Genomic DNA, 27,887 nt, shown 5'->3' with positions numbered 1-27,887 from the left:
CAAATCAACATGATACCTCACATCAGCAAGAGAAAGTATAAAAATCATAGGACCATTTCAATAGATGCAGAAAAAGCATTTGACAAAATTCAACATCTGTTCTTGATAAAACTCTCAACCAAGTAGATTTAGAGGGAACATGCCTGAACACAATAAATATCATGAAAAACCCACAACTATCATCATACTTGGTGAAAAACAAAGTTTTTCCTTTAAGATCAAGAACAGACAAGGATGTCCACTCTCAATACTTTTATTCAACATAGTAGTGGAAGTCCTAATCACTGCAATCAGACAAGAAAGAAGAGGTAACCAAATTGATAAGGAAGAAGAAGTTAAACTGTCACTACTTGTAGATGACATGACACTATACAGAGAAACCCTAAAGACTACAATAAAATTCTGTTAGAGTAAATGAATTCAGTAAAGGCTCAGGATACAAAATACACAGAAGTTGGTTGCTTTTCTATACACTAACAATGAAGCAGAAAGAGAAATTAAGAAAATAATTCCATTTATAATTGTACCAAAAAGAATAAAATACCGAGGAATAAACTTAAAAAACTCTGAAAATTAGAAAACACTGATGAAAGAAATTGAAAATAAAATCAATGGGAAGATATTCCACACTCAAGGATTAGAAGAATTAAAATTATTAAAATTTCCATACTACCCAAAGCAATATACAGATTGCCCCTATCAAAATACCATCAGCATTTTTCACAGAACTAGAATGAATAACCCTAAAATTTGAATGGAACCACAAAAGACCCCAAATAGCCAAAACAATCTTGAGAAGAACATAGATGGAAATATCAGATCCCCAGATTTCAAAATATACTCAAAAACTGTAGTAATCAATGGTACTGGCACATAGTTTATAGATGGCCATTAAAGATGCCATTAATAGATGACCATTATATAGTCAATTAATCAATGACAAAGGAGGCAAGAATTTACATTGGGGAGAAGAAACGTTCTTCAATAAATGGTTCTGGAGAAGCTGGATGACTTCCTTACACCATACACAAAAATAAACTCAAAATGGATTAAAGACCTAAATATGAGACCTGAAACCATAAAACTCCTAGAAGAAAACATGGGCAGTAATCTCTTTGACACTGACCTTAGCAACATTTTTCTCTACATATGTCTCCTCAGGCCAGGGAAACAAAAGCAAAAATAAACTATTGGGACAACACCAAAATAAAAAGCTTTTGCACAGCAAAAGAAACCAATAAAACAACTGGGCAACCTACTGAATGGGAGAAGATATTTGCAAATGATCTGATAAGGGGTTAATATCCAAAATACATAAAGAACTTATATAACTCAACACCAACAAAACCCAAACAATCCAATTTAAAAATGGGCAGAGGAGCTGACTACAGATAGCCAACAGACACATGAAAAACATGCTTAACATCACTGATCATCAGGGAAATGCGAATCAAAACCACATTGAGGGATAACCTCACACCTCTCAGAGTGGCTAGAGTCAAAAACACAAGAGATAGCAGTGTTGATGAGGAGCTGGAAAAAAAAAAAAAGGAACTCTTGTGCACTGTTGGTAGAATGGAAATTGGTGCAGCCACTGCGGAAAACAGTATGGAGGTCCTTCAAAAACTAAAAATAGAAACAGCACATGATCCAATAATTCCACTGCTGTGTATTTACCCAAAGAAAATGAAACATGAATTCAAAAAGATATCTGCACCCCTATGTTTACTGCAACATTATTTACAACAGCCAAGATATGGAAGCAACCTGTTTCCACTGATGGATGAATGGATAAAGAAGATATGGTTGTGCAAAAGCTTTTTATTTTGGTGTAGTCCCAAGGTTTATTTTTGCTTTTGATCCCCTTGTCCAAGGAGATCTATGCAGAAAAATGTTGCTAAGATTGATGTCAAAGACATTACTGCCTAAGTTTTCTTCTAGGACTTTTATGGTGTCAGGTTTCCCATTTAAGTCTTTAATATATTTTGAGTTTATTTTTGTGTATGGTGTAAGAAAGTGGCTAAGTTTCATTCTTTTGCATGTAGCTGTCCAGTTTTTCCAGCACCATTTGTTGAAGAGATTATCTTTTCCCCATTGTATATTCTTGCCCCCCTTGTGTAGGTTAATTGACCATACAAGTATAGATTTATTTCTGGGCTCTCTATTCTGTTCCATTGATCTACGTGTCTGTTTATGTGTCAGTACCATACAACAAAGGAAAAAAAGAGACCAAAAAAAAAAAAAAAAAACCCTCTTAAATATAAAGAACAAAAGGTGGGTGGGGGAATGGGTGAAATAGGTGAAGGGGATTAATAGTATACTTATTATAATGAGCATTATGAATGTACATAATTACAGAATTATTGAATCCCTATACTGTACACCTAAAACTTAATATAATACTGTATGTTAATTATACTGGAATTTAAAAAATAAAAATATATACAATTGTGAATCTTAAGTATATACACTTGTACACCTTAAATATATACAATTTTTGTTAATCATACCTCAATAAAGCTGGGGAAAATTCTCAAAACACCAACAAAGAAAGAAGATACACACAATGGAATATTATTCAGCCATAAAAAAGAATGAGATCTTAGCATTTGTGAAAACATGGATGGGCCTAAAGGTATTATGCTAAGTGAAATAAGTTAGAGAAAGACAAATACCATGCGATTTTACTTATATGTAGAATCTAAAAAATACACAAAAACCAGACACAGACCCATAAATACAGAGAACTGATGGCTGCCAGAAGGGAGAAGGGTAAGGGGTTAGGCAAAGTGGGTGAAGGGAAATGGTAGATACAGGCTTCCTGTAATGGAATAAATCGTGGAGATAAAATGTACAGCATGGTGTATATAGCCAATGGTATACTAGCATTACACAGTGTAGCTACACTTGTCCAACCTCTATTGTACATCTGAAACTAATGTAACGTGTGTCAACTCTACTTGATGTGCACACACATCATGAAGTTAGCAACAAAAGTATAACTTTAAATTGAAAAAAAAAAAAGCTATAAAAGTGAATACTAAGGTTTGTCAGTAGCTTCTACCTTTGAACATGTTCATATTCTATGACCTAATAGCAGCATTACTCTTGATGGGTATTAGAGTGGTTTCTAGTTTTTATTTTTAATTCTTAACAAACAGATTGGTTAAACAAATTATGATATTCATACAATGGAATAAAATGCAGCACTGAAAATGAATAACTCACTGCTAGATGTCACAACAGAGTAACTTACAACCACAGTGCTGAGCAAAAGAGACCAGCATAAAATTATTCACATTATATTATACCATCCACCTAAAGTTAAGAAAGATAAAACCTTTAGAGAAGACAGCATAATGGTTGCAGGGGGTAATGTTTGGGAGGGCGACATGAGGGAGGGCTGTTTGGGGCTGGCAACATTCCATTTCTCAACACGGATGTTGATTTCACAGGTTACTTCATTTTATGATAATTCATCAAGTCGGACTCTTATGATTTGTGTACTTTTCTGTATCCATATTTGAATAAAAAGTTTACTTTAAAAAACTACTTATAAAAGTTTTTAGCAATTTATATTGGTTGGGATAGTTTTCCTAGGGCTGATACACTATTTGAGAAATTTGCAAAGGAATTCTAAAAATGCTAAAATGTTGGCAAAACAGAAATTGACAAGAGTTCAAAGAAAATTAGTGTAAATGAGGAAACATCCATTGCAATGCAGACATTTTAGATATATTCATAAGAATAATATATTCGTGACTATATTCATAAGAATGTTTACATTTGAAACCATATTCATCTTGACTATATTCAGTAAATGTATTCAAAATGAGAATCGGTAACTTTGGTATATTCAGCAATGAACATATTCATAAGAATACATTCAAGAAAAGTATGTTTCATGAATATATTCATAGAAGAATTGGTAAATCTGTCAAATTTGGTGAATTGGCTTTTGGCAAATTGACCCAGAGGCCTTGTTGGGAAGTGGTGGGTAGGGTGTTAATAGCTCATCACCAGCTGGGATTGGCCAAATCTTAGCTTTTCCAGGAATACTTCCTAGAACTGGAAGGAAAAATATGAATCCCAACTCCTGCACAATCCTCTTGTCTCCACTCCTAGTGAAGCCACTGACCTGATTCTGTAAGCTACAACTTCAGCCACCTCTTCCCAACTCTCAGGGAAGAGACCTCCAGACCATTCTAGAATAGCAGCCATTGCTATCGCAGAGCGATTATTACCTTTGCCAGCAGGTTTTGCCATCCAAAACATGTCTTACTCAGCTTGGCTTAATATTAAAGGGAGACCCTCCTGAGCATTCAGTGACTAACTCTTAGGAGTGGGCTCTGAGATTATCTGAGATTAACCCTACCCAGTGGCTAAATTACTCTAGTTCCACAAGTCCAAACGGTAATTGCTCACATTTGCTCCACTGACCCAAGACACACAAATGGTTGAGCATAGGTCTTGGACTGATTCCCTTATCTGTGCCTCATGCCCCAAAGGCAGTCTGCAGCAGGACAAAGAAGGCAGTCTGAAGGTAAGGATTTACTCATCACCAGGGCAGGAGGGACTGCCAGACCTTAGACCTACAGAATCACTGCTGATCTCAATCCTTCTCCCTCAGAAGGATTATTTATGATTACAGCCAGCCTGCAGTTCCCTTGTGTGTGTGAATGCACACGTGTGTGTTTGTATGGTAGGGGGCAGATTGCAGAAGGTCTATGCCTCTAGCTCTGTCACACCCACCTACCCCCACCCCCAAACATCCCTGACGCAGCTCCAGGAAAGGCCATTCTCTGGACTCGGCATCATCAGGGGAATGCTTGCCAGCCTTGGTGTCCAGCAGAGAGGGCCCATGCTCTCTCTGCTCTGCCCCCGCCTGCCCCCGCCCCCCCCCCCCCCCCCCCGCCTCAGCATCCTGGACTCAGGCTCTCCTGTTCCACTCTGCTGTCCTGTCCTTCCCCCAGGTAGGCCTCACAGCCTCACCTGCTTCTCCACTGGTGGGTCTGCATGGGCCATCCTGACTTTTTCCCCAAACTCTCTGCCCCTCCCCGTTCCCCCTCCCCCCCGCCACAATCCTCTGCCATTGTCTGTGAAGTACTACCCAACAAGAGTGAAGATGAATTCTGAAGAACATCTGTGTTCCAATCCTGGCTCCACCACTCACTGGTAACATGGCCTCAGGCAGCATGTCCCCATTTTAGACATGAGAGAATGGATGCACCCATAGTGATTGTGAGGACCAATGAAGCCATCCACGAGGAATGTTTCATGCAGTGCATGCTACATGGTTCCCATTGAATTACAAAGTGCCCATCTGGAAAAGGCCTGTGTAGGGGGGATTCCCTAACCTAGAAAACCTAGATGCCTCCAAGGATTACCCAACCAGTTTCCTACTTTTCTGAACAGCGCACGCTTAAAATAATGTGCCAGAGGTCTTCTATGAACCTAGTAGCTCTCAAGGAGGGTAAAGACTGATGAGCTCAATACATGCCAGGCCCTGTTCTAGGTGCTTACTATTATCATCTGGTCAGCATTTCTGGCCCAGCTGGCACAGATATCAACAGATCCCTCACCTTGGAGAGTTTGCAGGCTGAGGCACAGGAAATGTGTCACATGTCTGGCACATGTGCTAATATAAACAAGTGCATATATTTACAGTAACCGTAGTTTTAAATTTTGTCCTTGGCTTTGGGGTTTTTTTGGTGCGGGGAAGGGGCAGATTGAAAATGAGAAAGTTTTCCTCAGTCCCAGTTCACGGATTCCTGCCCATTGGCCCTCCCAGATGCCACTCCACTCTAGGCCTCCCCATGCCCTCAAACATACCTTCCACTTTGGGTTTGGCCTCAGCCAGACGCTCCTGGAACTTCTTTTTGAAGAACAGGGCCTGTAGTCGCTGCTGGTAGTGGTCGATCCTGTGGATGGGGCGAGCCACATTGTGAGGCAGCCCCTCCAGCTCCAGGAGCTAGATCCAGACCCTCTTTTGCCTGTGCACCCCCAGCGCCCCCCCTCCATGCCCACTGCCCTGACCTGCTCATTTCATAGAGGAAGCGGTCAGCCCGGGCCATCCGCTCGATCTCATGCTTGTGCTCCTCGAGGAGGTCAATGTCACTCTTCTCTGGGATGAACTTGAGGAGCTGCAAAGAGCAGATGGAGGTCACACAGAAACTGCTGAGAAACTGATATGAGGGTGCTATGCGTGGATGTCCATACACTGCCCAGGCTCAAGATGGGGAGGGGTCCTTAAAAGAGAGAGGCATCTTCATATGGTAGGTTTACGCTTCATCTCCCAAAGGGGACCACAGGACACCCAGCTCTAGACTTTTCTTTTTTCACTTTTTAAAACTGAGATGTAATTTATATAGAATAAAGTACACTATTCTTAAGTGCACAGCTCAATGATTTTTTTCTTTTAAACCCAAGTTTTTTGAGGTATAATTTACATAAAATGCATCTATCTTAAATGTTCAGTTCAATGAATTTTGACAAAACCACCCACTGAACTCCCATCTGGATTAAGATACAGAAGATTTCCATCCCCCAGAAAGTTCTTTCGTATCACTTCAGTAAGCCACACCTCCACCTTATAGCCTCTCAACTGAATTCTATCACCTTAGATTACATTTACCTAGTCTTGAACTTCGTATAAATGGACTCATGTTATGTGTTTTCTTTGGTGTCTGGCTTCATTTGCATAACACAATGTCTGAGACTCATCCATGCTGGAAGTATTGGTAGTTTGCTTTTTATACGTGTTGGACAGTATTCTATTGTAGGAATATACCACAGTATATTTATGCAATTTCTCATTGATGGACAGTTGGATTGTAGACAGTTTGGGGGTTTCATGAATAAAAGTGTTATAAATATTCTTGCGTCTATCTCGTAGAGTCAATGTTTGCACTCATTTCTCTGCATCTAGCCACAGGATTGCTGGGCAGTAGGATAGATTTAGCCTTTGCGTGGACTGCCAAATTGTTCCCCAAATTATTGCAGCCAGTGGGAATCCCAGTCGCTTCACATCCTTGTCAACATTTGGCATTGTCAGTATCTTTTCAATTTTAGCTATTCCAGTAGGGGGGTGTGGTGCTGCCTCACTGTGGTTTACTGTATTTCTTGGATGCCTACAACTGTTGAGCCACTCAGAAATTCTCTTTCATTGAAGTACCTGTTCAAGTCTTCTGCTCATTTTCAAGTGGAGCTGTTTGTCATTTTCTCACTGATCGGTAGAGTTCTTTATTCTGAATATGAGATCTTTGCTAGATGTCCATAAAGCAAATGTTTTCTAAGGTCTGGCTTGTCTTTTCCCTCTAGCAATGGTGCCTTTTGATGAACAGAGTTCTTCATTCTAATGAGGTCCAACTGATGGTGGTTTTGTTTGGTGCTTTCTAGGTTTCTTTTGAAGGACCCAATAAATTGAGGTAGAAGAGATTTGGGGAAGATATGACTATAGGTCACTCTGACTTTGTCTTGGGCCCAGGGGGGATCATACCTCATATCTCCTTTCAGGGCCTCAATCCGCTAGAAAAGATGCTGCCTTTCCTGGCCTCCTCTCAGAAAGGCTGGTCTAGGGAGTGTCTATAAACCTCCCCCCAATCCTCCGTCCTCCAGCCTGATTTCCCCTTTAACTAAAAGTGTTGGCCTCTCTGGGGGCCAGCTGCCCCCTAGTTTCAGCTCCCATCCCCTCCCCACTAGAGGCCTCACCTGCTCCAGCATGTCCTTTGCGAGGTCCTCCTGCTCGTCCATCTTCAAGATGGCCTGCCGGATCTCTTCGTTAGAAAGCTTCAGCCTGAAGGGAAACCCTGCCCCTTGAGAAGCCTGGCCGGGCCCCTCTGCTCAGGGCAGACCCCAGCCCTTCTCCTCTCCTGCTCTCTCTCCCTCATGTCAACATGGGAGTATATTCCACAGTGCTCCCTCTTTACCACCTTTGCAAAGTCTTCTCTAACTAAACTGATATGGTTCACTCTATAAACTCAATAATGATATGTTTTAGTCAAAGCATAGACTTGAGTCTTGCTTCAGTGTCTGTCATAAGTGATAGGGACATTTGGGAGTAAAAGGGCCATCTTTAGTGTAGACAGAGAGACAGGAAAAAAAGGTTTCTGATCCTTCTCCTTCCTAAAATATCTAGTGCATCTCCATGGGAGGATGGGAATATCAGCAGGCCACAAAGGGGGCTGTTTCCTGCTTCCTTCAGTGTCAGAAGACAGAAGAGCCCTCAGTCTTCTGACAGCGCCTCAGCTCCCACACAGCTGCTCCCATACGTCTTGCTGTCTGGGTGAGGGACAAGCCACCCCCCTACACACACACACACACACACACACACACACACACAGCCCTTCCCTATCCTTCCAGATGCATACCATTGGGAATCCTGGGGATAGAGAACTCTCCTCCACCATCAAGAGGGAGAAACTGAGGCCTGGGGTCTATGAGAAGAAAGGGGGATGGATGCCCTAGAGATGGCTGAGGCAGGGCTAAGAATAGTATGGGAGGCAGTGCCCTCTGACCCTGGCTCAGGCAGGAGGCCCCGCACAGAAGCTGTGCTGTTAGTGCAGATACTGCCTTGTTTGTTCTGTAGCCACGGGAAATGCTTGGGGGCTGAGATCATGCTGCTCTGTGGCCTAAGCCTAGCGGGGCCCTCCATGGGCTTAGAGCAACTCTGCTGCCAGATGCTGACCAGGGACAGTTTCCTGTCTTCAGAGCCCCACACTGCTGCAGAACATGAGCTCCCAAAGGCTCCCTAGAACCCTCCCAGGGAGGGTTCTAGATCAGCGGTCCCCTACCATTCCCAGGGGACTGCGGGGGGCAAGGGGAGTGCAGAGACTGCTGTCACACCATTCCTCTGTCGCTCCTGTCCCCAGGCATTCAGTTCCACTGTCGGCTTTTGCTCTAGCCCTCTCAAGGCCCTGCCTCCTGGGGTCTCATCCCTCCCACCAGGGGCTGAACAGGCTATGCAAGCACATACTTAGAGAGAAGGATGATGCAGTTCTGTGCCCGCCGGCCGTCAATGACTGACAACTCTTTGACCTTGCGGGAGGCCAGGTAGATGTCCTCTGTGGAGCCCAGCTCTTTCTGAAACCGACAAGCCAAGTAGAAAGGTTGAGGTATGTATGTTCCCCAATCCTTGCCTTGCCCACCCCCGGGAACCACTCCCACACCAACCAGGGGATACTCCTGGTGTGAAGGGAAGAAAAACGGAAAGAAAAAGACAGGAGAGAGAGACAAGGGTAGTTAATAATCAAGTAGACTGGGACTTGACCATGGGTTAGAATGGGTTGGGGGCAATGAAGACCCCCCTCCTTTTTAGAGATTGCCCTCTCTGGCAAACTAGAGCCCAGACGGACCCCTACGGCTTTGGGCAATGTGATATGATCCACAGCATCCCAGAGAATCAGCCCTACTCTACCACCCCACCCAAACAGTTTCCCCAAGCTTATGATGAGAAGCTGGTTCCAAGTTCCCATCAGGCCACAGTTCCTAGACTCCTGAAGACTTCAAGCACAGCCCAGTGTGCCCAGAGTAGAGGATGTTTCGAGTTCAGAGGTGGGGAAACTGAGGCAGAATCCCATGAAGAATTCTCTTCACTGGAGTTCCAGCAGGCAGACTCCCTCCAAAACAGATTCCCTTCCTTCTCTTGGGCCCTTGGTGACGTAGATAGGAAACTAGTTCTTAATCTGGGAGGTTGTTCCAAGCACATGCTTTATGTTGTATAATTCCAAGGGCCCCCACTCACATCTTTATCTTTGTGAATTGTGGCTTTGGGATTGTACAGTGCCCAGCCTGTGCAGTCTTCAGGATAGCCTCGCCTTGGGCCAGGTGGGTAATACAACAGACCTGGAAGTTTTCTCCTTACTACAGTAGACATTCACCTCCATTGCTGGTAGGAATCTGCTTGAATTACTTCCCTCCCCTACATTTCTGCTTTCTCTTTGGGGGCCCTTTCCCATGTTTCCCTGTTGGGACGGGTAATAAAGGTAGAAGGTAGAATGAATAAGCCCTCTGTTTGGGCCAGTACAGGCCAGCAGCCCAGGACAGTGGTTAGAAGTTAGAGTGTCCAGAGCCCCAAGAGTGACTCACCTGCTGAGGATTAGTTATCAGCTCCTAGGCAGGTGGCAGCCACAGCCAACAGAGAATTAAACATGCACAATGTTAGCCAAGAGGTTCAGGGACCCAGGGACAGTAGGAGAGACATGGGAACCCCTCAGCATCCACTCCGTCCTCCCAATCCCAAGGCGACCCATATGGCTGGAGATAGAGACTGGCAAATAGCTGTGGACAGGAGGTGATTCTAGCAGACATGCACTCACAGAGAAGCCACAAAGTGGGGAGCAGGTCTCCTGCCTGCCCTGGGCCCAGTGGCACCACCACTCCCTAGTCGGGCCAGGCCAAGCTCTCAAGCTGCCCAACCCAGGCCTTGGCTGCTATTTTTTCCTCTCCTCTGCTGGGACATTGCCCAGAGGGCAGAAAGCATTCCTCCACTGCTGGATGACTTCATCTTTCTAAACAGGAGAGGAGATACAACCAGAAGGGGCCAGAAACATGTGAAAGTTGTATTCATTGAGGCAGAGGAAAGCAGGTGTCCCTGAATTTTGCCTCTTGCCCTTTGTCTGTCTTTTGATCTCTAAGGGAGCTGAGGGGACATGGCCCACACCCGGTTCTCCCTTACTGACCCTGATGGAGTTTAAGTCACTAATTCAGGACCTGCATAAGACACAGAGGGAAGACCCCACAGCTCATAGGACCTCCTTCCCCAACAAGCCCATGCATCCTGGACCCCAAGACAGGGAAAGGAGGCCACTAGGGACCAGGGCCATGCATCCTCTGGGATCTCTCCAGCTCTGCTGCTGTGAATTCACCCCAAGTCTGGGCAACCACCAAGTGACAATTCACCCCAAGTCTGGGCAACCTCTGGGTGAGGTCAGTCCTGAAATAGGGGATTCAGAGAAGAAACAGAAGACAACTCTTCTCCAGTCACCAAACTGGGAGGCCCCAGACGCAGGTTGTTTCTAATTCCCATAGTCTCTCTCTCTCCCCACTGGTCCCCATCCTAGCCTGACCTCAGGGGCCCTGGAAACCGGATGGGCCAGGATGGAATCCTGGACACCAGGAAGACTCTCCAGTTAGGGGGAGTTGTGTGATTGACCATGCCTGATACACCCCTTGCACATGCTCCCTCTGTTCCACTCAGGAGCACCAATCCACACGTGCTCAGAAGAACCCCTGCCCCCTCCTGCTAAGCCACAGCTGCTGCCTGAGGCCATGCCAGCCTGATATGGGTAGGGGCTAAAAATTCTGCCTGGAATTAGGGTAAAGAATCAGATGCCTTGAGCACGTACATTTAAATGAAATACCAACTATGTGGTTTTTCCAGAACCCCAAGTCAAGGCCAGAGCCCCACCCCTACTCCATCCCTTTGGCTAGGCCCCTAAGAGGAGTCTTCTGTGCCCTCAGGAAGGGTTGTCCACAGGTCTGAACTTGGCAGAAAGCACTGGGGAGCCCAGCCACAACATGCAGCTGCTCCCCAGGGCCCAGGAGGGCACAGATCCCACTCGCTGGCACCTGGGGTGTCCTCAGGGCTGGCACCCTGGGCTCAGCAGAGGAGACAGGAGAAAGTGGCACAGCACAGAGAGGCAACAACCTTCGAAGGGAGGCCAGAGAGAACACACTCTAAAGCCTTGAGGCTGGGAATATCCAAACTGGGCTTGGGGGAAGGGCCCCCAGATGTGCCAGCTACAGTGCAGATTCCTGGGCCCAGACACACCTCCTGACTCACATTCCTGTGAGGACGAGGTCTGAGAACTGGCACTGCCTCAGGGATGCTCTGCATTCACCCACCCTCCCACCCTCTTACTGCTGCTAGAAGAGCAGCCTGACTGACCAGCCATCTGTAAGCAGTGTCTGCAGGGCTCCTCCAGCCCTGCCCAGACCCACCCTAACCCCCTAATGTGACCTGGAGAAGCTCCATCTTCCTTGAAACACTGACACCCGTGGCTAACTGACTCGTGGGGATGGGTGTGGGGAGAGTACGGTGGAGAAAATGATTTGAAAGTTATCATGCCTGCTACGTATAGTGTCTAGATCCTGGGGCCAAAGAAAGAACAGGGGTCAAAAGTGGTCAGGGCCTGTGACTCCATCTCCAGTGCTCCAAGATGAAAGAGAGAAACGGACAAAATACGATTCCAGCACTTGATGTGTAAATACACACAACTGTGTGTCAGAACTGTCATACAATGGGATGTTTCTCCCTGCTGGACTTCACACCTCTAATTCGGATCCATGTCCCCCAGCAAAGAATGGTACCTAATCAGGAGTAAAATCATTCAGTATACATGAGAGGAAGGGAGGGAGAGAGGAGGGGTCGAGGGTTGGGTTCAAGAGGCATAGGTGAAGTCAAGACTGGAAGGTTAGACCCAAGCAGCTGAGGGGGCAGGGCAGGGTCTTACCTGGTGCCTCTGATAAGCTGAAAACATTTTTTCAAAGTCCTCTAGATCCAGAATCCGAAATACCCGCATGTCATCAACCTCATTCCATACGGTGCCAGGGACACGTTCCTAAGATTCAGCACAGGGAGAAGACCCAGTGGTTGACTCAACTCCTTCATTATGAAGAGGTCCAATGTCTCCCTAACCCTCCCTGTTCCCAGCTGCACAAAATACAATAGCCAGGCTTTCAGGCCTTCAGAAGGGGGTTGATTCATCTTCCCCCAAATCTTAAATACTCTGCTCCAAAACAGAGGCCAGAGCCAACCCCCTCATCCTCCTTTTCTTGTGGGACCACATGTAAGTATGTTCCAGAAATCAAACGGAGTGGAGTGATGGGTGGGCAAATATGAAAGAGGGTATGAAACTCTTTCCAGAAAAACCAAACTAAACCAGTGTTCTCAGGACACACTCCCTAAAGGTCAGTGTCGGCTGGAGTCACTGGACGGAATAGTGCCCACACATATTTGAGATCCTCAAATCCTCAGTGCCCACTATATTTCTCGTAACTGAGATGGTCATTTTCTCTCCCAGGGGTCTTCCTCCCACTTTCCCAGATTCCCAGGAAGTGGACAAATGCCAAAGCCTGAGACATCCTGGCCCCTATAGCGACTGTTGAGGCCAGCAAGACTCTGCCACAACTTCCTGTTGGTCAGACCCAGGAAAGTGGTCTATCCCTCACAGTTGGAATGCATCCAAGGGTTTACATTCCAAGGTCTCTCCACCTAGGAAATGTCCCACTTCTGTGTAGAACCCTGGCATTGAATCCCTTCCCTGGGGGGAGGCCCCATCAGCCAAGATGAGAGGGCCCCAGTGGTCTCATAGCACCCTGACAATGGCTCAGAGGGCAGAGAGCACAGCCCCTCCCAGGGTGCTCTGACTCTGTCCTCCCAGGGATCTTCGCCTCATCCCGAGCTTTGCTGTCCTTTAAAATGGAATCTCCCACCTTCCTCTGCCTGGAAGGCAGCTGGGGAACCTTTCTAAGGCCACTGCTGCCTCCTCCCTCCATCTCCCCCTCAGCAAGGCTTAGAGAGAGAAACATACCTTTCACTCACTTTTATTTTCTTAAACTCTGGAAAGGGGAGGCTAGGCCAGAGCAGGGGGGTGGGGACATTCCTGTGGCCTTCCTAAGGCCAGGGACCCTCTTGTGGAATGCCGGGCTGGGAAGCTCGGAGCAGCAAGGGATACAGGCAACTGGCCAAACCCAACACAGACACATTCTTTTCATGGCAGAAACAACCACTGCGTGTGTGTGTGTGTGTGTGTGTGTGTGTGTGTGTGTGTGTGTACACGTGTGCGTGCACAGGAGCATGCGTGGGGTAAGGGAAGGGGACTGGGGAAAGGAGCCAGGCCCCCAGAATGGGGTAGATGGGAGGCAGAGAGAAGATGGGAGGGGAAATTGAACCAAGAAAGCAAGGAAGGGAAACCTCTAACTGGTTCCCCATCTGAATCTAGGCCTGGAGTAGAGGTGGGTGGGCTCCATGGGAAAGCCCACACAGGTAAAACTTGCCATTGATCTTTATTCCTGGTGAGGCCATGGCAAGAAGAACCAGCTGGAGTGAGAGAGCTGGGTGGTCAACCCCGGAAAGAGCTTCCCCTAAGAGAACAGGCTAAGCACCCAGCTCTCCCACCTTTCTTGCCACATGCCATCCCATCTCCATATGCAGCTCATCATGGAGGGGTAGCTGAGCTCTGGAGCCAGACAGAGGCCCCTCAATTCCTAGTATTCTCTACATGCTGCATTTTACCAAGTCGCCTTGATGTGCCCACTGTGTAGAATAATGCCTGACTTTAATTTTTGCATCACTGTGGCCAAGACTTCATCATTTCCACTCTAGGTTCCTGGGGCTTCTGCCCTTCTAGAGACATCCTTTATATGCCAGGGAAATCCTTCTCCAAAACACTTTTCAGGGTGTTTCTCTCACTGAGCATCTGGGGTCAGACAGACCAAGCCAGCTTGCACTCCCAGCCTCACCACTATGCAGGAGTGTTGGAAAGTAGAGGGGTACTATTCTCTTTTTATTTCACATAAAAGGAAGCACAGTCTCAATGATGCTTGCTGACTGAGTTGAAGTAAGGATTCAGTGAGATAACACACTTAAAGCATGCATGGTAGTGCCACTCATAACCTAAGATTATTTTTATTATTATGAATTTCTATGCGTCACTCACTGTTCCAAGTACTTTATACATCAATTGATCCTCATAACAGTCCTTTGATATAGATGTCATAATTACTCCCATTTTACAGATTAGGAACCTGAAGCCAAAATGATGAAATAACTCCTGGTCACATGATTAAAAGCTTGGAACTGGGATAATAGGTTCACAGATACTGTTCAATGCCCCTCCAGTCACCCCTGCTGAGAAATGTTGACAATTCCTGCAAATCCTTTCTATTCCTTATTCCATCCGACTTGTACTTTCCAGTCTAGGAATAAAACTCTGGACTACTTGGGGCCCCTGAGGAATTTATATAGACTTTATTATTATTGGACCCCAGAGAAAATCCTAAGTGCAAAGCTCTACTTGATGAAAATGTTGCAAAAATATTAGTTGCCTTGTCTGTCTTCCTTAATGGCTGAGGTGCCTAATCAACTTTTCATTACCTTTTTAAAATCTTATAATTATCTTATTTATAAGATATTTATAATCTTATAAAATCTTATCTAAAATCTTAAAATTATACCAAAAGGGAACCTACAGAATGGGAAAAGATATTTGCAAATGATACATTCAATAAAGGGTTAATATCTAAAATATATAAAGAACCTATACAACTCAACACCAAAAAAACTCCACAAGTAATACAAGTAAAAAATGGGCAGAGGACCTGAATGGACATTTTTCCAAAGAAGACCTGTAGATGGTCAACAGACACATGGAAAGATGCTCAAACCCACTGATCATCAGGGAAACACAAATCAAAACTACAATGAGATATCACCTCACACCTGTCAGAATGGTTAGAATCAGAAAGACAAGAAGAAGCAGGGGTTGGTGAGGATGCAGAGAAAAAGGAACCCTCTTGCACTGTTGGTGGGAATGCAAACTGGTACAGCCACTGTGGGAACCAGTACGGAGGTTCCTGAGAACATTGAAAATAGATATATCATACCATAGCATAATGGACAGAGTTGTCAAACCACTACGTTGGACACCTGAAACTAATGTAATATTGTGTGTCAACTATACTTCAGTTAAAACATTTAAAAGGTTTTTTTTAAGGAAGCCAAAAAAAAAAAAACCCTTCAAATTATAATTCTAAGTACAGGAAACAACAAAAAAAAAATATTTTTTTTTACCCCCAAAAAAGTATATATATTATTTCTGTTCATGAACACTGAACATTTCCACACAACCTGTGTATGGCCTTTGGTTCTTCAGAGCTGTTTGTCTGCCTCATGACCATGGAGAAGTGCCCACAGGGCACAGCTGTGCGGTACAGTTGTCACAAACGTCAACCATGTGGCTTCAAAACTCTAACAGGTGTCTCTAAAATTTTACCAGCTTAGACTGGAGATGTTATCAGAGGCCCAGGAGACTATGAATGGGCTATATTCATGCTTTGTCTTTCCACCTCCATTATAAAACCAGAGGTAAAAGGAATCCTAGAAATCTCACAGACGAGCAAAACTGAGGTACAAAGTGAGTGATTTACACCGGTCGCAGTTAGTTAGAGCCATACTTGGTTTAGAGGTTAGAACCTCCCCTTCAATCCCTCTCTGGGATCTCTAGGTGTTTCTTTAAACAAAATTCCTACTTTTCCAGGTCCAAAGCTCTTACAGGGCAGTGTTTTGTCTCACCTTTTATTATTATCCATCATAGCCCCCTGCAAAAAGCTTTACACAAAGCAGTCCTCAGACTGACTGGCTAGCTGGTCTACCGTTAGGAGAGTCAGCTAACAAATAGCTGGCCACCTACTTCACAATCTCACATCTCTTCCCACTTGAGTCTCCATCTGAGCTCATTTAAGCTTGCATAGGAAGGTACAGTTATGAATTCTCCAAGAGTTAGACCAAAAGGCTGAGACAACAAGGCTAGAGGGCATACACTTGTCCCAGCTCTAAAATGATGTCTGCATGGCTGCTGCCGAAGTATGCATATAAGTCAGGCTAACTGAGCCCAGTTACACCTCATGGACAAAGCCACAGGTCCTCTTAATAGCACTTAGTATAGAACCAGAGGCAGGGCTTGACCCAGGCTGGAACTGGCCGTAAATTACTAACTATCTAATGCAACCAGGGCACCTCTCCTCCATGCTCATGTGAGTCCAACAGAGGAATCAACTCCCACACGTGATCTGGGATTGGTGATTATTGGTGGATAATATTCATGAGGGTCTCTCACTACTTAGAAGTCTAGAAAAGTACTCAGTATGTTTACCTTCCCCCAGGAGGATGCCAAAATGGCTACATCTTGACATCAAACTGTTCATGGCAAGGGAGCTATCACTTCCCCTGCCATGGCCTCACAGTTTCAGTCCTTTGAACACACTGCCCTGATCTTTACCATCTCTAGACCTTGGCCCAAGATCTTTCCACCCTTTTCCTCAAATAGACCCTATCCTTAAAACTCTAGCCCAGACATTGTGTTGTCTAGAAAGCGACCCTGGTTGGCCCATGCTCTGGTATCTATATCACTCCATTAACCCTCAGCACACACAAATTCCATCTGTAGATGGCTTTACCAACCTGAGCCTTAGCACATTCATGCCTCCTCATACCAGTGTAGATGTTCTTTCCAGTGGATGGTAAGCTGACTGCCATCAGCAATCCCATCTTCTGCATCCACTACCCCCTTATCCCCATCAAAAAAATGAACCCAGGACAGGGGATCTACAAACAACGGGAAGGCAATCCATGGGGCTGACTGGCATTGGCCATGGGAGAATGGGCCTACTGATCTCTTCTTTGTTGTTTACCTCATTAAGCTTGACCCAGTTGAAGGACTTCAGTGGATGAGAAGGCTGGGGGACACACTTCTTCCTGAGTGGGATATCACTGCTGGGGCAGGGGTCCGGAGGGAGAGGCAGGCCCATGCTGAAGCAAGGTGGGGCACCAGGGGGAGTGGGAGGCCCACCAGGTGGAAGAGGTGGTGGTGGCGGTGGGGGGCAGCAGGCGAAAGGTAGAGGGGGCGGGGGGGGAGGCAGGTCACTGGTTGTCATCGAGGAAGACAAGGTAAGTGGACCCCCAGGGGGTGGTGGGGAAGATACAGGTCCTGTCTGTGGGGAAACAGAAAAATAAAAAGGACAAATTCATCAGCAATGATGCCTTTCAGGTCCCCACCACACTATTCCTCTCCTTATTCTTCATCTATAGGAGACCCCAATCCTGCTCTCACCTCCCACACACATTTTGCCCTCCCCCATTTCCTCTCTGTGACCCAAACATCCAACACACACATCACAAATACAGACACACACACATAGGTAAAACACATATACATGACACTGAAAAAGTCACAGTTATCACAATGCAACAGCAAGAATAATGCATACAGTTGTGTAGGCTATTGCCTGCACAGGGGCATCCAGCTGCACGGGTTGGGGGTGGGGGCAAAATAGTACCTGCACTATGCGTTCTACTTCCTGGGACAAGGAAAGGGGAAATGCTCTTTTCACCCAGGGGATAAAGCATTTTTTTTTTCTAATTAACGCAAAAGTAGCCACCCTTATAGCCTCAGAGATCTACTCTGTCCTGACCCAGGGTCCTCCTCTCACTTCTTCATCATGGGATCCTTGGCCCTTCCTCACACCTGCTCTTCCCACAACATCCTGAAGTCCTCAGCTCAATATGTAAAAGGAGAGGAGGATGTCTACATACTGAGATTTCACTGAGTTGGGCCACCAGCTCTGCCACTTGTCCTCGAGCCTGGCGCAGCTCCTGGGACTCTCGGGCCAGTTTGTCCTTCATCTTGTTCAGTGTCCGCATCATCTCTTCCTTCTCCAACGTCTTTGTCTCACATTCTCGCTCCTTTCTCTCCAGCCTGCTCACCAGCTCCATGTGTTCTGGGATGGGGGTGGAACCAGAGAGGAAATGGAAGAGAGAATATGCATATGTGTGTGTCTGCCTCTAACAGCTCCTGGGCTGGTCAGGGAAGAGTTTCAGTGGAGCGTGGCAGTGGCTTTAGGCAGAGCCCCTTACCTTTCCGGAACTTTTCTGCCTGATCTCGCCACTGTTTCACTTCATTCTCATTGATGAGCCTGGTGGGGAGTACAGGGAAGGGTCTGTTGACTGTTGGCTCACAAGTTCCCAGAAGACATACCACCCTCCTATTCCCCACACTGGTTCCCTCATCTCCAGTCTGTCCAGCCACATCAAGGAAGCTAGGATTTTGAATCTCCAGATGTTTCTCCAGGTCCCCAGCTTTCCCAGTTCTCATGTGTCTCTCCATGGATTGTGAAAACTGAAAGGCCCCTTAGATAACTTATGATTCAACCACTTCATGATACAGTTGAAGCTCTTGAGACCAGATATGAAGACAATAGCTTGACTAATGGTAGAACTGGGACTAAACCTCAGGCTTCCTTTAGTTTTCTAATGACTTGTATCTCTTTGTAAAAATAATTTTTTTGCACTGAGATAGATAAAAATGTTAGCCTTACCATGCTCCAGACTTCCAAAGACCAATGTGTAAGAACAAGAGAAATTGCCCATCCCAGCAACATAGGATGTATATGCTGAGGGCGAAGAGGGATGTATCGAAATCACAGATGCTCCTCACTCATGTCAAATTCTTGTAACGGGGGTTAAAGCTATTACCTGGACACCAAAGTGTAGTAGAGGTGAAATCCCAAAGTGAGATACCAATAATCATTTTTTTTTGTAACTCTGAAAATATGAAAATCATGAATCTTGGCTTTCTTCACCAGATCAAGATCTAAGAGGGGGCAGAGTATGAAAAGGGACATAATTTGTGAAGAGATGTCTTTGGAGAAAGCCATTGCTGTCTTTCTTGGGGGTGCTACCTCCTTCACCACCATCCGGTGGCTTTTTTGGACCCACTCAGAGAGTTTGGGCTCACATTCCCTGACGTTGGGAGGGAGGTATGGTAGACTTGGGTATGACTTGGTGCCAGGCAGGTCCAAAGAATGAGGAAACATTAACCAGGAGAGTGGTGCTGTGCTGGGACCAGCCAGCACTCCTAGAGTTTTTTGGTACAGAGATTGCATGAGGGTTCCTCAAGGACCAGATGTGAGCATCATGGGGAAACTGGGCTGATGTCATTTTAAGTCCTGTCCAAGATGTCCATATAGCAGAAAATTGGATATTTCAACACTGTGCCATTGTGCATTGGATTGCCAGTGAATCAGGAGGTGACTGAAGGGATGGTACCAACCAGCCCCAGGGGGCAAAAAGAAAGAAACAAAAACCTTAAATGGCCCGTGACCAGGGTTTTCTAGTGAGAGGCATGCAGCAAAGAAGTAGAAGATCCAGAAATAATTCATGCCTTTACCCATGTTCTAAGGCCAGAGAATAGAAAGCCTGTTCACTTAGTTACCTGATCAAGAAAGACCTTGTGCCCTTCTGCTTCCTGCCCCCACACTGCCTTATCGGGGTTAGAAACTAGTTAGCTAACAGAAAAGTGGTGTGTGGAAAGGGTTATTAGAAGAGAAACAGAGAAAGAAAGCCAATCATCACACATATCCTTTCCACTGCAGCTTCCAGCCCCAGCTGGAAGGAAGAGAGAGGAAGAGAGAGGTTTAAGGCTAAAGGCTAAATCAAATCTAGAATTCACATGGTTCTTCACATCTGGGACCAATTCTCCTAGGTGCAGATTGGAGACTATATTGGTGGCTTAAAATGATCTTAGGACTTCCACTGCCCAAGAAGAAGCAAAACCTTTACTGGAGCTGAGGCATTTTCAACCTCTGGCAGCGGAAAAGCTTCCCCCACTAAATAGTGTAAAGAATTAAGAGAAAACAAAAACAAAAATAAGAATAAAGCTACATTTTGATTACTTTGCTAGTTGTATTTGTCCAGCATACCAGGTAGGATTAACCACATCAATATCCAACTACTTGTACAAAAGAAAACAGTAGCATGAATAGTTCAAAAATCATTTTCCACCTGGCCTTGGAATGTGATATAATGAATCCTTGAGAGCCGGTTTATCTCTTTAAAGGGCAACTGGCTCAGACTTTCATTTACAGCAGCATTATCTACAGTAGCCAAGATATAGAAGCAGCCCAGGTCCATCGATTGGTGAACGGATAAAGATGTGAGATATATATGTATATGTATGCACACACATATTCCATGGTACAACTTAGCCATAAAATGAATGAAATCTTCCCATTTGCAATGACATGGATGGAGGTAGACAGTATCATGAAGGAAATAGGTCAGAGAAAGACAAATACCAGATGATTTCACTCATATATGAAATTTAAAAAACAAAGCAAATGAGCAAAAGGTAAAACAGTTAAGAGAGACTCTTAACTATAGAGCACAAACTGATGGTTACCAGAGGGGAGATGGGTGGGCGCATGTGTGAAACAGGTGATGGGGATTAAGGAGTGCACCTGTCACTCCTCACCTGTCTCACCTGTCATGAGAAGCACCAGGTGATGTATGGAAGTGTTGAATCACTACATTGCACACCTGAAACGAATATTACACTGCAGGTTAACTGGAAATTAAACACTTGAAAAAAGAAAGTAAAAGTTTAAAATTAAAAAAACTGTGTTAACATCACATCTGTCATTAATTGATGTGACTTTAAACTTGGTTCTCTGTGTTTATCTATACACAGCGTCAAAGATAAGCCAGATGACCTTAGGCTCTGACATCCTTGTCCAATAGCCTTAGTTAAATTGCCATGCTCTTAGTGGTCAGCAAACTTTCTCTAAAGGATCAGAATAAATATTTTAGGTTTTGTATACCAGGTACGGTCTCTGTCACATATTCTTGTTTGTTTTTAAAAACTTTTAAAATGTAAAAACCATTCTTAGCTCATGGGTCATACTGAAGGAAGCAGGAGGATTGGAGTTAGCCCATAGACCATAGTTAATATGGTTGTTTATTAAAAACTTTTAATGTTTATTAATTTTTGAAAGACAGACAGAGACAGACACAGAGTACAAGTGGGGGATGGGCAGGCAGAGAAGGAGACACAGAATCTGAGGCAGGCTCCAAGCTCCACGCTGTCAGCACAGGGCCCAACGTGGGATTCAAACCCACAAGCCATGAGATCATGACCTCAGCCGAAGCTGGACGCTTAACTGACTGAGCCACCCAGGCGCCCCATAGTTTATATGTTTAAATTCTTCCTCTATCCACTCCATGCAACGGATCATTAAAAGTTGAGCACACCCCTTATAAATCTGTGCTGTTCAATGTGATAGTCTAACCATGTCATATGGCTATCCGAATTTAATTAAACCAAAATAAAAATTTTAATTCAGTTCCTCAGCCACACTATCCACATGGCAAGTGCTCAGTGGCCATGTTTGGACAGTGCTGATATAGGACATTTCCATTATCTCAGAGAGTTCTGTTGGACAATGCTGCTTAAGGAGCATTTGGAGGTATGTGGTTTGAGAGAGCGAGTAGAGGTTTCACTGGTGAGACTCCAAGCAGGAGAGAGATGGGGAAGGAGGAGGAAGACAGGTAGGAGCTGGTCACTGCTCACATGTTGACGATGTTCTTGACGTTGAAGTTCTCCAAGGGAGCCAGGTCAGGGTCCACACCCCTCTCATCCTGGAGGACAATCTGCTGAAGGATGCGGTCCAGGAGCTGCCACTGCTGGAAGTAGCCACCATTCCGCTTGTCTGAGGAACAATAGGCATCATATCTTTACTGAGCCTGGGAGCTCCCCTGAGGCCAGGCCCCAGAGTCACTGCCTGGGCCCGGGCTGGTGAGGCATGCCCTCTCCCTCCCTTGGCAAGCTCCCAGTCTGATGGGGGAGGTACTGATGCTGCTGATGCTGATGATGGAGACTCACAAATCTGGTCGTTTCTTGATGATCTGCAACTGACTATAAAAGTGTCAATGCTCTAGACATATTTTTCTACTCCCTGAAGTGCTACCTGGCTGCCTTCCTTCCCTGTAGGTACCCTGAGTAGCCTATGCCTTGGGAATGCAAATTGCCTTTTACATTATCTAAAAAAAGCACCTTTCAGAAAGTAAATCTTCTCCAAAATATTACCTGCTAAATAATGAAGTCTCCAGGGAAATTTAAAAAAAGAAAAGGTTTTAGGATTATCTGTGCTGTTGTTCTACAGTGAAAGATGAATGGAAACTAATTACAGGCATGCACTGAGAGACAGAGTGGGTTGGAACAGTGCTAATGGAATCCAGGCAGATTTCTTGGTGAAGGTGACCCTGAACTATCAAGGCAAAGGCTTGCACGTGGTGCCTGATCTCACAGGGCCCCACTCCCATCCCCTGTCATCGTGATCTGGTGGGACATGGCCTTTCTTTTCATGCGCTAGCCACAAGCCTCTCTTCCTCAGTTCTTGAGCCCAAGTACTTTGTCTCAACTGACCACCAAGGGAGATCAACCAGCATGATCCTGACCTCAGAGTCAAACCACAAGCTTACGAGTTAGAAGATCATGTCTGCAAAGCCCCATTTGGAGGCAAAAGAGACCCTCTGCATTGCCCATGGAACACCACACACAAAAACTCGTGAGGAGAAGTTGGGTTTCTCAGGGACTTCCTATGTCTTCCACAAAGATCTCTCGACTGAGCTTTGGACAATGGATAGCTCCCTGGTCTAGGCCACTGTGGCCATTTTCCATCACTTCACTGCCACAGGAATTGCAAAGTGGTATAGTTTTATATTGGTCTTTCACCCAGGAAAACAGGGTGAAGCCAGGTCACTGGCTCAGAGAAGTAGAACATGTTTCATCTAAAGCCATGACCCCAAAGAAACAAAAATTCTGTCATATGTACAGACTCACCCAGCCTCAAGTTCATACACCGTGGATCGGATATAATAATGTACACTCCTTAAATCATTTTGAGGCTTAGAGACGCTGTGCCAGAGAACCTCGCATCACACATGGCCCAGAGGTAGCACATAGTAAGCTGTAGTTATTGCCACCATCACCATGAATACCAATGCCAGCATCATCAGCACTGGAGAGTCAGCCTAGATCATGAAGTTTGGCCACGCTAGCCTTCCAAATATTCAATTTTGTGAAGAGCTTAAATACCAAATGGTACAGTTATAGCTCATCTCAAATTTCATGCTGGGGTGGCTATTAGTGATTGTGTGTGATTTATTAAGTCACTGTGCACCCCTGGATCTTAAGAGCTTAGCATCTGCTAAGCTTAGATGCTGACATTTGATATTTGTAAAGAGAAGCAGGGACAAGTGTGATAAAGTGGAGCTCACAATGCCTAGATGGAGGAGCTGATAAAACCCTGAAAACAGGCATGCTCAGTGTATATCTGTGTTACTCCCCCAACCACAAAACTTCTTTTTTGGAGCTCCCCAAAAGGACTGACCGCTCACCTGCCATTAGCTAACAGCCAGAGCTATTTGATTTTGCAACGATTAACCTACTGCTTGCTAGACCAGGACGTTAGCATTGCTCAGGGCCAAGACCCCAGCGTCTCCCCTGGGTGACAGAGGATGTCCTGACCTCAAAGAGGGAGGCAAGAGAAAGGGCCTGAGTCCTGTGGCCAAGCCTCCCGGGGGCATGTGCGGAGGGAGACCCAGGCAGACTCACCGAGCCAAGGAGGTCCTGACACCCTGTCTCAACCTATCCCCGGCCAAGGCTCAGGCCGGCTGAGGAAGTGGCAAGTCTGGGCTACTCACAGGGCATCTGCAGGCAGTGGTGCAGGACAGACAGCAAGCAGGGATAGGCCTCCGTGTGCTTTAGCTTCTTGTGGATCAGCTCGAACATTTGAGAAGCACTCTTGGTGTCGATGTGGACCTGAGGGAGCGGAGGGAACAGTGAATGGGGAGGGGGCAAGCAGCAGAAGAGGGGAGAAAACCCTGCTTCTATCCACTGCACCCCATTCCCCAGGACAATGCTCCTTCTCCTGCTTCTGGCCTAGGCTTAAAAAGAGACGCATAGAGAGGTGCCTGGGTGGCTCAGGTGTCCAACTCTTGATTTTGGCTCAAGTCATGATCTCATGGTTCATGGGTTCAAGCCCCCTGTCAGACTCTGTGCTGGTAGCATGGAGCCTACTTGGGATTGTTACCCCCCCCCCCGCCGCTCCCCTCTCTCAAAAATAAACAAACTTAAAAAAAATCGAGAGACTGGGGTACCTGGGTGTCTCAGTTGGTTAAGTGTCCCACTTTGGCTCAGGTCACGATCTCATGGTTTGTGAGTTCGAGCCCTGTGTCAGGCTCTGTGCTGACAGCTCAGAGCCTGGAACCTGCTTCAGATTCTGTGTCTCCCTCTCTCTCTGCTCACTCCTGCTCTATCTCTCTCTCTCTCTTTCTCAAAAATAAATAAATATTAAAGAGAGAGAGAGAGAGATTCAGAGAAAAGGAGGAGGAAGATGTCCTAATTATATGAAGCAGGATTTCTCAACCTCAGCACTATTGGCATCTTGAACTGGATCATTCTTTGTTGTAGGGAGCTGTCCTGTTCCCTGTAGGCTTTTCTTCAACATTCTTGGCCAAAACCTATCAAATGCCAGTGGCATCCACCTCACACCAGTCGTGATAACGAAAAATGTCTCCAGACATTGCCAATGTCCACAGGGGGAGGAGGGAGCAAAGTCACTCCTGGCTGAGAACTATTAGTTAAACTAAGAGAAATGGGCATACACAACTCAAGAACCATGTAGAATAGCTGCACACAACTGGGGTTCAGATCCAAGATCTACTCTCTCACTGTGTGGCAGCAGGCAAGCTAATCTCAGTCTGCTTATCTGTGAATCAGGGCTTTTGTGACAATATAACGGGATGGGGCCTGGTGACTGCTGCACCACCAGAAGTAGGTTTCTATTTGGGGAGAGCTTTTCTAATACATTATTTAAGCAGCCAAACTGTGTATTTTCAGGATTACTGAGGCCTAAATAAAAAGTCAATTTGGTTGGTGAAGCATGATCTGGTTAGTGATGGGGAAAGGTGACTCAGGGAAGTTGCTGGAAGGCAGGGAGAAAAGCCCAGGAGAGGCATTTGAGACTAATCATGCGTAGGAACTGGCTCTCTTTCCTTTGGGGGTTGCGATCTCCCAGCAGGGGAGATGCCCTACCAGGTGAGGCCCCACAGAGCCAACACACTGCTGGGCTCCAGAAGTAGGACTTAGCCATGGGGGCCACTCACCAGGGAAGCCAGCCAACACTGGACCTATCACAGCACAGGATCCAGAGAAGATGCTTGTGGGGTCATCTGGGACCCCCCACCCTGCAGTCACCCCATCCCTTCAGGCTCCTCACCATGTCAAACCTCCTGGCTAGTTCCAAGTCATCCTCATTCCGGACCATCTCGAAGAAGTCTAAATGCCTAGATAGGATGGGGGGATAGAGAGACTAGATCTTACCTCCATGACATTCGAGGTTGAGGGTTAAGTCCCACTGAGCCCCCAACCAAGTAAATCTGAAAGCTTCATTCAGTGAGGACAAGGAAAAACCAGACAGAAGCCACCTTTCTGTAGGCCAACACTCTCCTCTTTAATAGAATCCCATGTCCCTTCCTCAGGGAGGCCAGCCCAGGGTCCCATTACCCTAGGATCAATCTTGCTCAGTTTGGACACTACTGACATCTGCGGCTAGATTATCCTTGGTTGTGGGAAGCTTATTTGTGAGATGTAGAAGGTTCAACAGCATTTCTGATCTCTAGATCAGACGCCCTAGACGCCAGTAGCAGCCCTCACCTTCAAAAATGTCTCCAGGCATAGCCAAATGTCCTCTGGGAGTAAAACTGCCCCTAGTCAAGGACCACTGCCCTGCCATCACCAGTGTTCTCATACTGTCCCCATGAGCTCTCAAAGCCAAACTCTCTCATTTTCTACCTCAACCACTCCCTAACTCCAATTCAAAAGGATCTATCCTGTTTCCCTTAAGACCCAGGACAACAAAATAGTCTATATCAATGGGACAGAACCAGAGGGGACAGAGTTCACTGGGAACATATAGGAATTTAATTGCACCCTTTCATCAACAAGGACCTTTATCTGGACTTTTATTTGGGCTGGGGCATTTCCTTGCTAAGCAGGAGTGCTCTACAGGATGTTTAGCACTCCTGGTTTCCAACAGCCAATACCAGTTAGTATCTCCCAACCAGCCAGTCTTAAAACCAAAGAACACCCCCACGTTTCCAAATGCCCCCTGGGAGGGAGGTACTGCCATGGTTGAGGACTACTGGGTTCACCTGCCTATAACATCAGAGCTGAGGAAGAGGGTCAGCAAAGAGAGGAGGCAGGGACACAGGTAGGATCTGGGACAAGGAGGTGGGATTGCTGTCCACCTCCTCCCCCCGCCCCCCACCACAGAGCTGATTCTGCATTGATGCTGGGTATGGCAGGTGGTCTCCAGTGGGAAGGTCAGCCTCCTTGAAAGTCCTGATCATCCCCAACTGAGGTACTGTTCCCATACATCTGCAGTGGGGACAGGTGGCTGAGCCTTACTTGTCCAGGATGGCATTCTCGTGCTGCCGGAGTTTGTCAATCACAGGCTGGATTCCCAGCATCAGGAACTCGTACCGTAGATGTAGGCGGAACTCCAGATTATCCTGGGGGTCCCCAAGGGAGGAACAGACTCATCAGCTTGTGTCTCTTCCACAAGAGTCCCCAGTGGCCCCCTCATCACTACTCCAGTCATCATCCCACACCACCTGCAACAACCCATCTGGAACTACTTCTAGTCCCAGAGTTTCAAGAAAGGGCGGGAGGAGACACCTTTGACCTTGTTATTTACTCCCATTCGGTTTCTTGCTTCACTTCTGTAAGTCTCTTACCAATTTTCTCAGCCTTTGGCATCAAAGAGCATCACTGTAGAGTGATGTAGAATATAAACTTTGACATCAGATAAATCTTGGTTTAAATCCCTGCTCTGACACTCACTAGTTTTGTGACTTTGGGAGAGCCTTAGTTTCCTCATCTTTAAAATGGGAATGATACCACTTACCTACAGGGGTGATATTCATTAAAAATTACCTAACGAAGTATGGTCACCAACTAATCAGAACAAATGTTAGTCATAATAGCTAGTATTGACCAAGGTGATATCAGCATCTTAGGGACAGACTATTCCCCCAACCCACCTCACCTAACTCAGCTCATCAGGACTGGATGCAAGAAAAGCATGCTAGCAAAAAAGAGGGGAAAGTAGAGATCATTAAATTGCCCCTTTTTGTCCTTCAACAAACTGACTTTGGTCGGTGTATCTGATCCCCTTAGCATTTGGGGAGTTCACCTGCTTTTCAAGGTCTTCTTCAACTATTGCTGTTTTTATGGCCTGAGAATCCCATTCTGACCCCAAAGGAAGGA

At 45.9% G+C, this 27,887-nt stretch overlaps 1 protein-coding gene across 4 annotated transcripts in view; it reads right to left on the bottom strand.

The window, feature by feature from the left end:
* DAAM2 (dishevelled associated activator of morphogenesis 2) overlaps positions 1-27,887 on the bottom strand; it is a 118,560-nt gene that overhangs the window by 11,303 nt on the left and 79,370 nt on the right. For 3 of the 4 annotated variants that reach the window (XM_040473406.1, XM_040473407.1, XM_040473409.1), the window contains 13 exons: positions 27,027-27,130; positions 25,837-25,903; positions 24,260-24,377; positions 22,125-22,263; positions 18,635-18,693; positions 18,314-18,498; positions 17,413-17,712; positions 12,453-12,560; positions 10,087-10,110; positions 8,975-9,081; positions 7,711-7,795; positions 6,037-6,143; positions 5,833-5,921 (listed from right to left, as the gene is read on the bottom strand). In XM_040473406.1, the coding sequence (XP_040329340.1) occupies positions 5,833-5,921; positions 6,037-6,143; positions 7,711-7,795; positions 8,975-9,081; positions 10,087-10,110; positions 12,453-12,560; positions 17,413-17,712; positions 18,314-18,498; positions 18,635-18,693; positions 22,125-22,263; positions 24,260-24,377; positions 25,837-25,903; positions 27,027-27,130 (1,492 nt within the window). The remainder of the gene's footprint in view (positions 1-5,832; positions 5,922-6,036; positions 6,144-7,710; positions 7,796-8,974; positions 9,082-10,086; positions 10,111-12,452; positions 12,561-17,412; positions 17,713-18,313; positions 18,499-18,634; positions 18,694-22,124; positions 22,264-24,259; positions 24,378-25,836; positions 25,904-27,026; positions 27,131-27,887) is intronic. The other variant, XM_040473410.1, reaches the window with a different exon arrangement.

Source organism: Herpailurus yagouaroundi, unplaced genomic scaffold, assembly GCF_014898765.1.
Source record: "Herpailurus yagouaroundi ecotype Mexico unplaced genomic scaffold, PumYag 139, whole genome shotgun sequence".
In the NCBI taxonomy this organism is placed as follows: domain Eukaryota; kingdom Metazoa; phylum Chordata; class Mammalia; order Carnivora; family Felidae; genus Herpailurus; species Herpailurus yagouaroundi.
The sequence above is the reverse complement of the archived record's forward strand: the minus strand, read 5'-3'. Positions and strand labels throughout refer to the sequence as shown.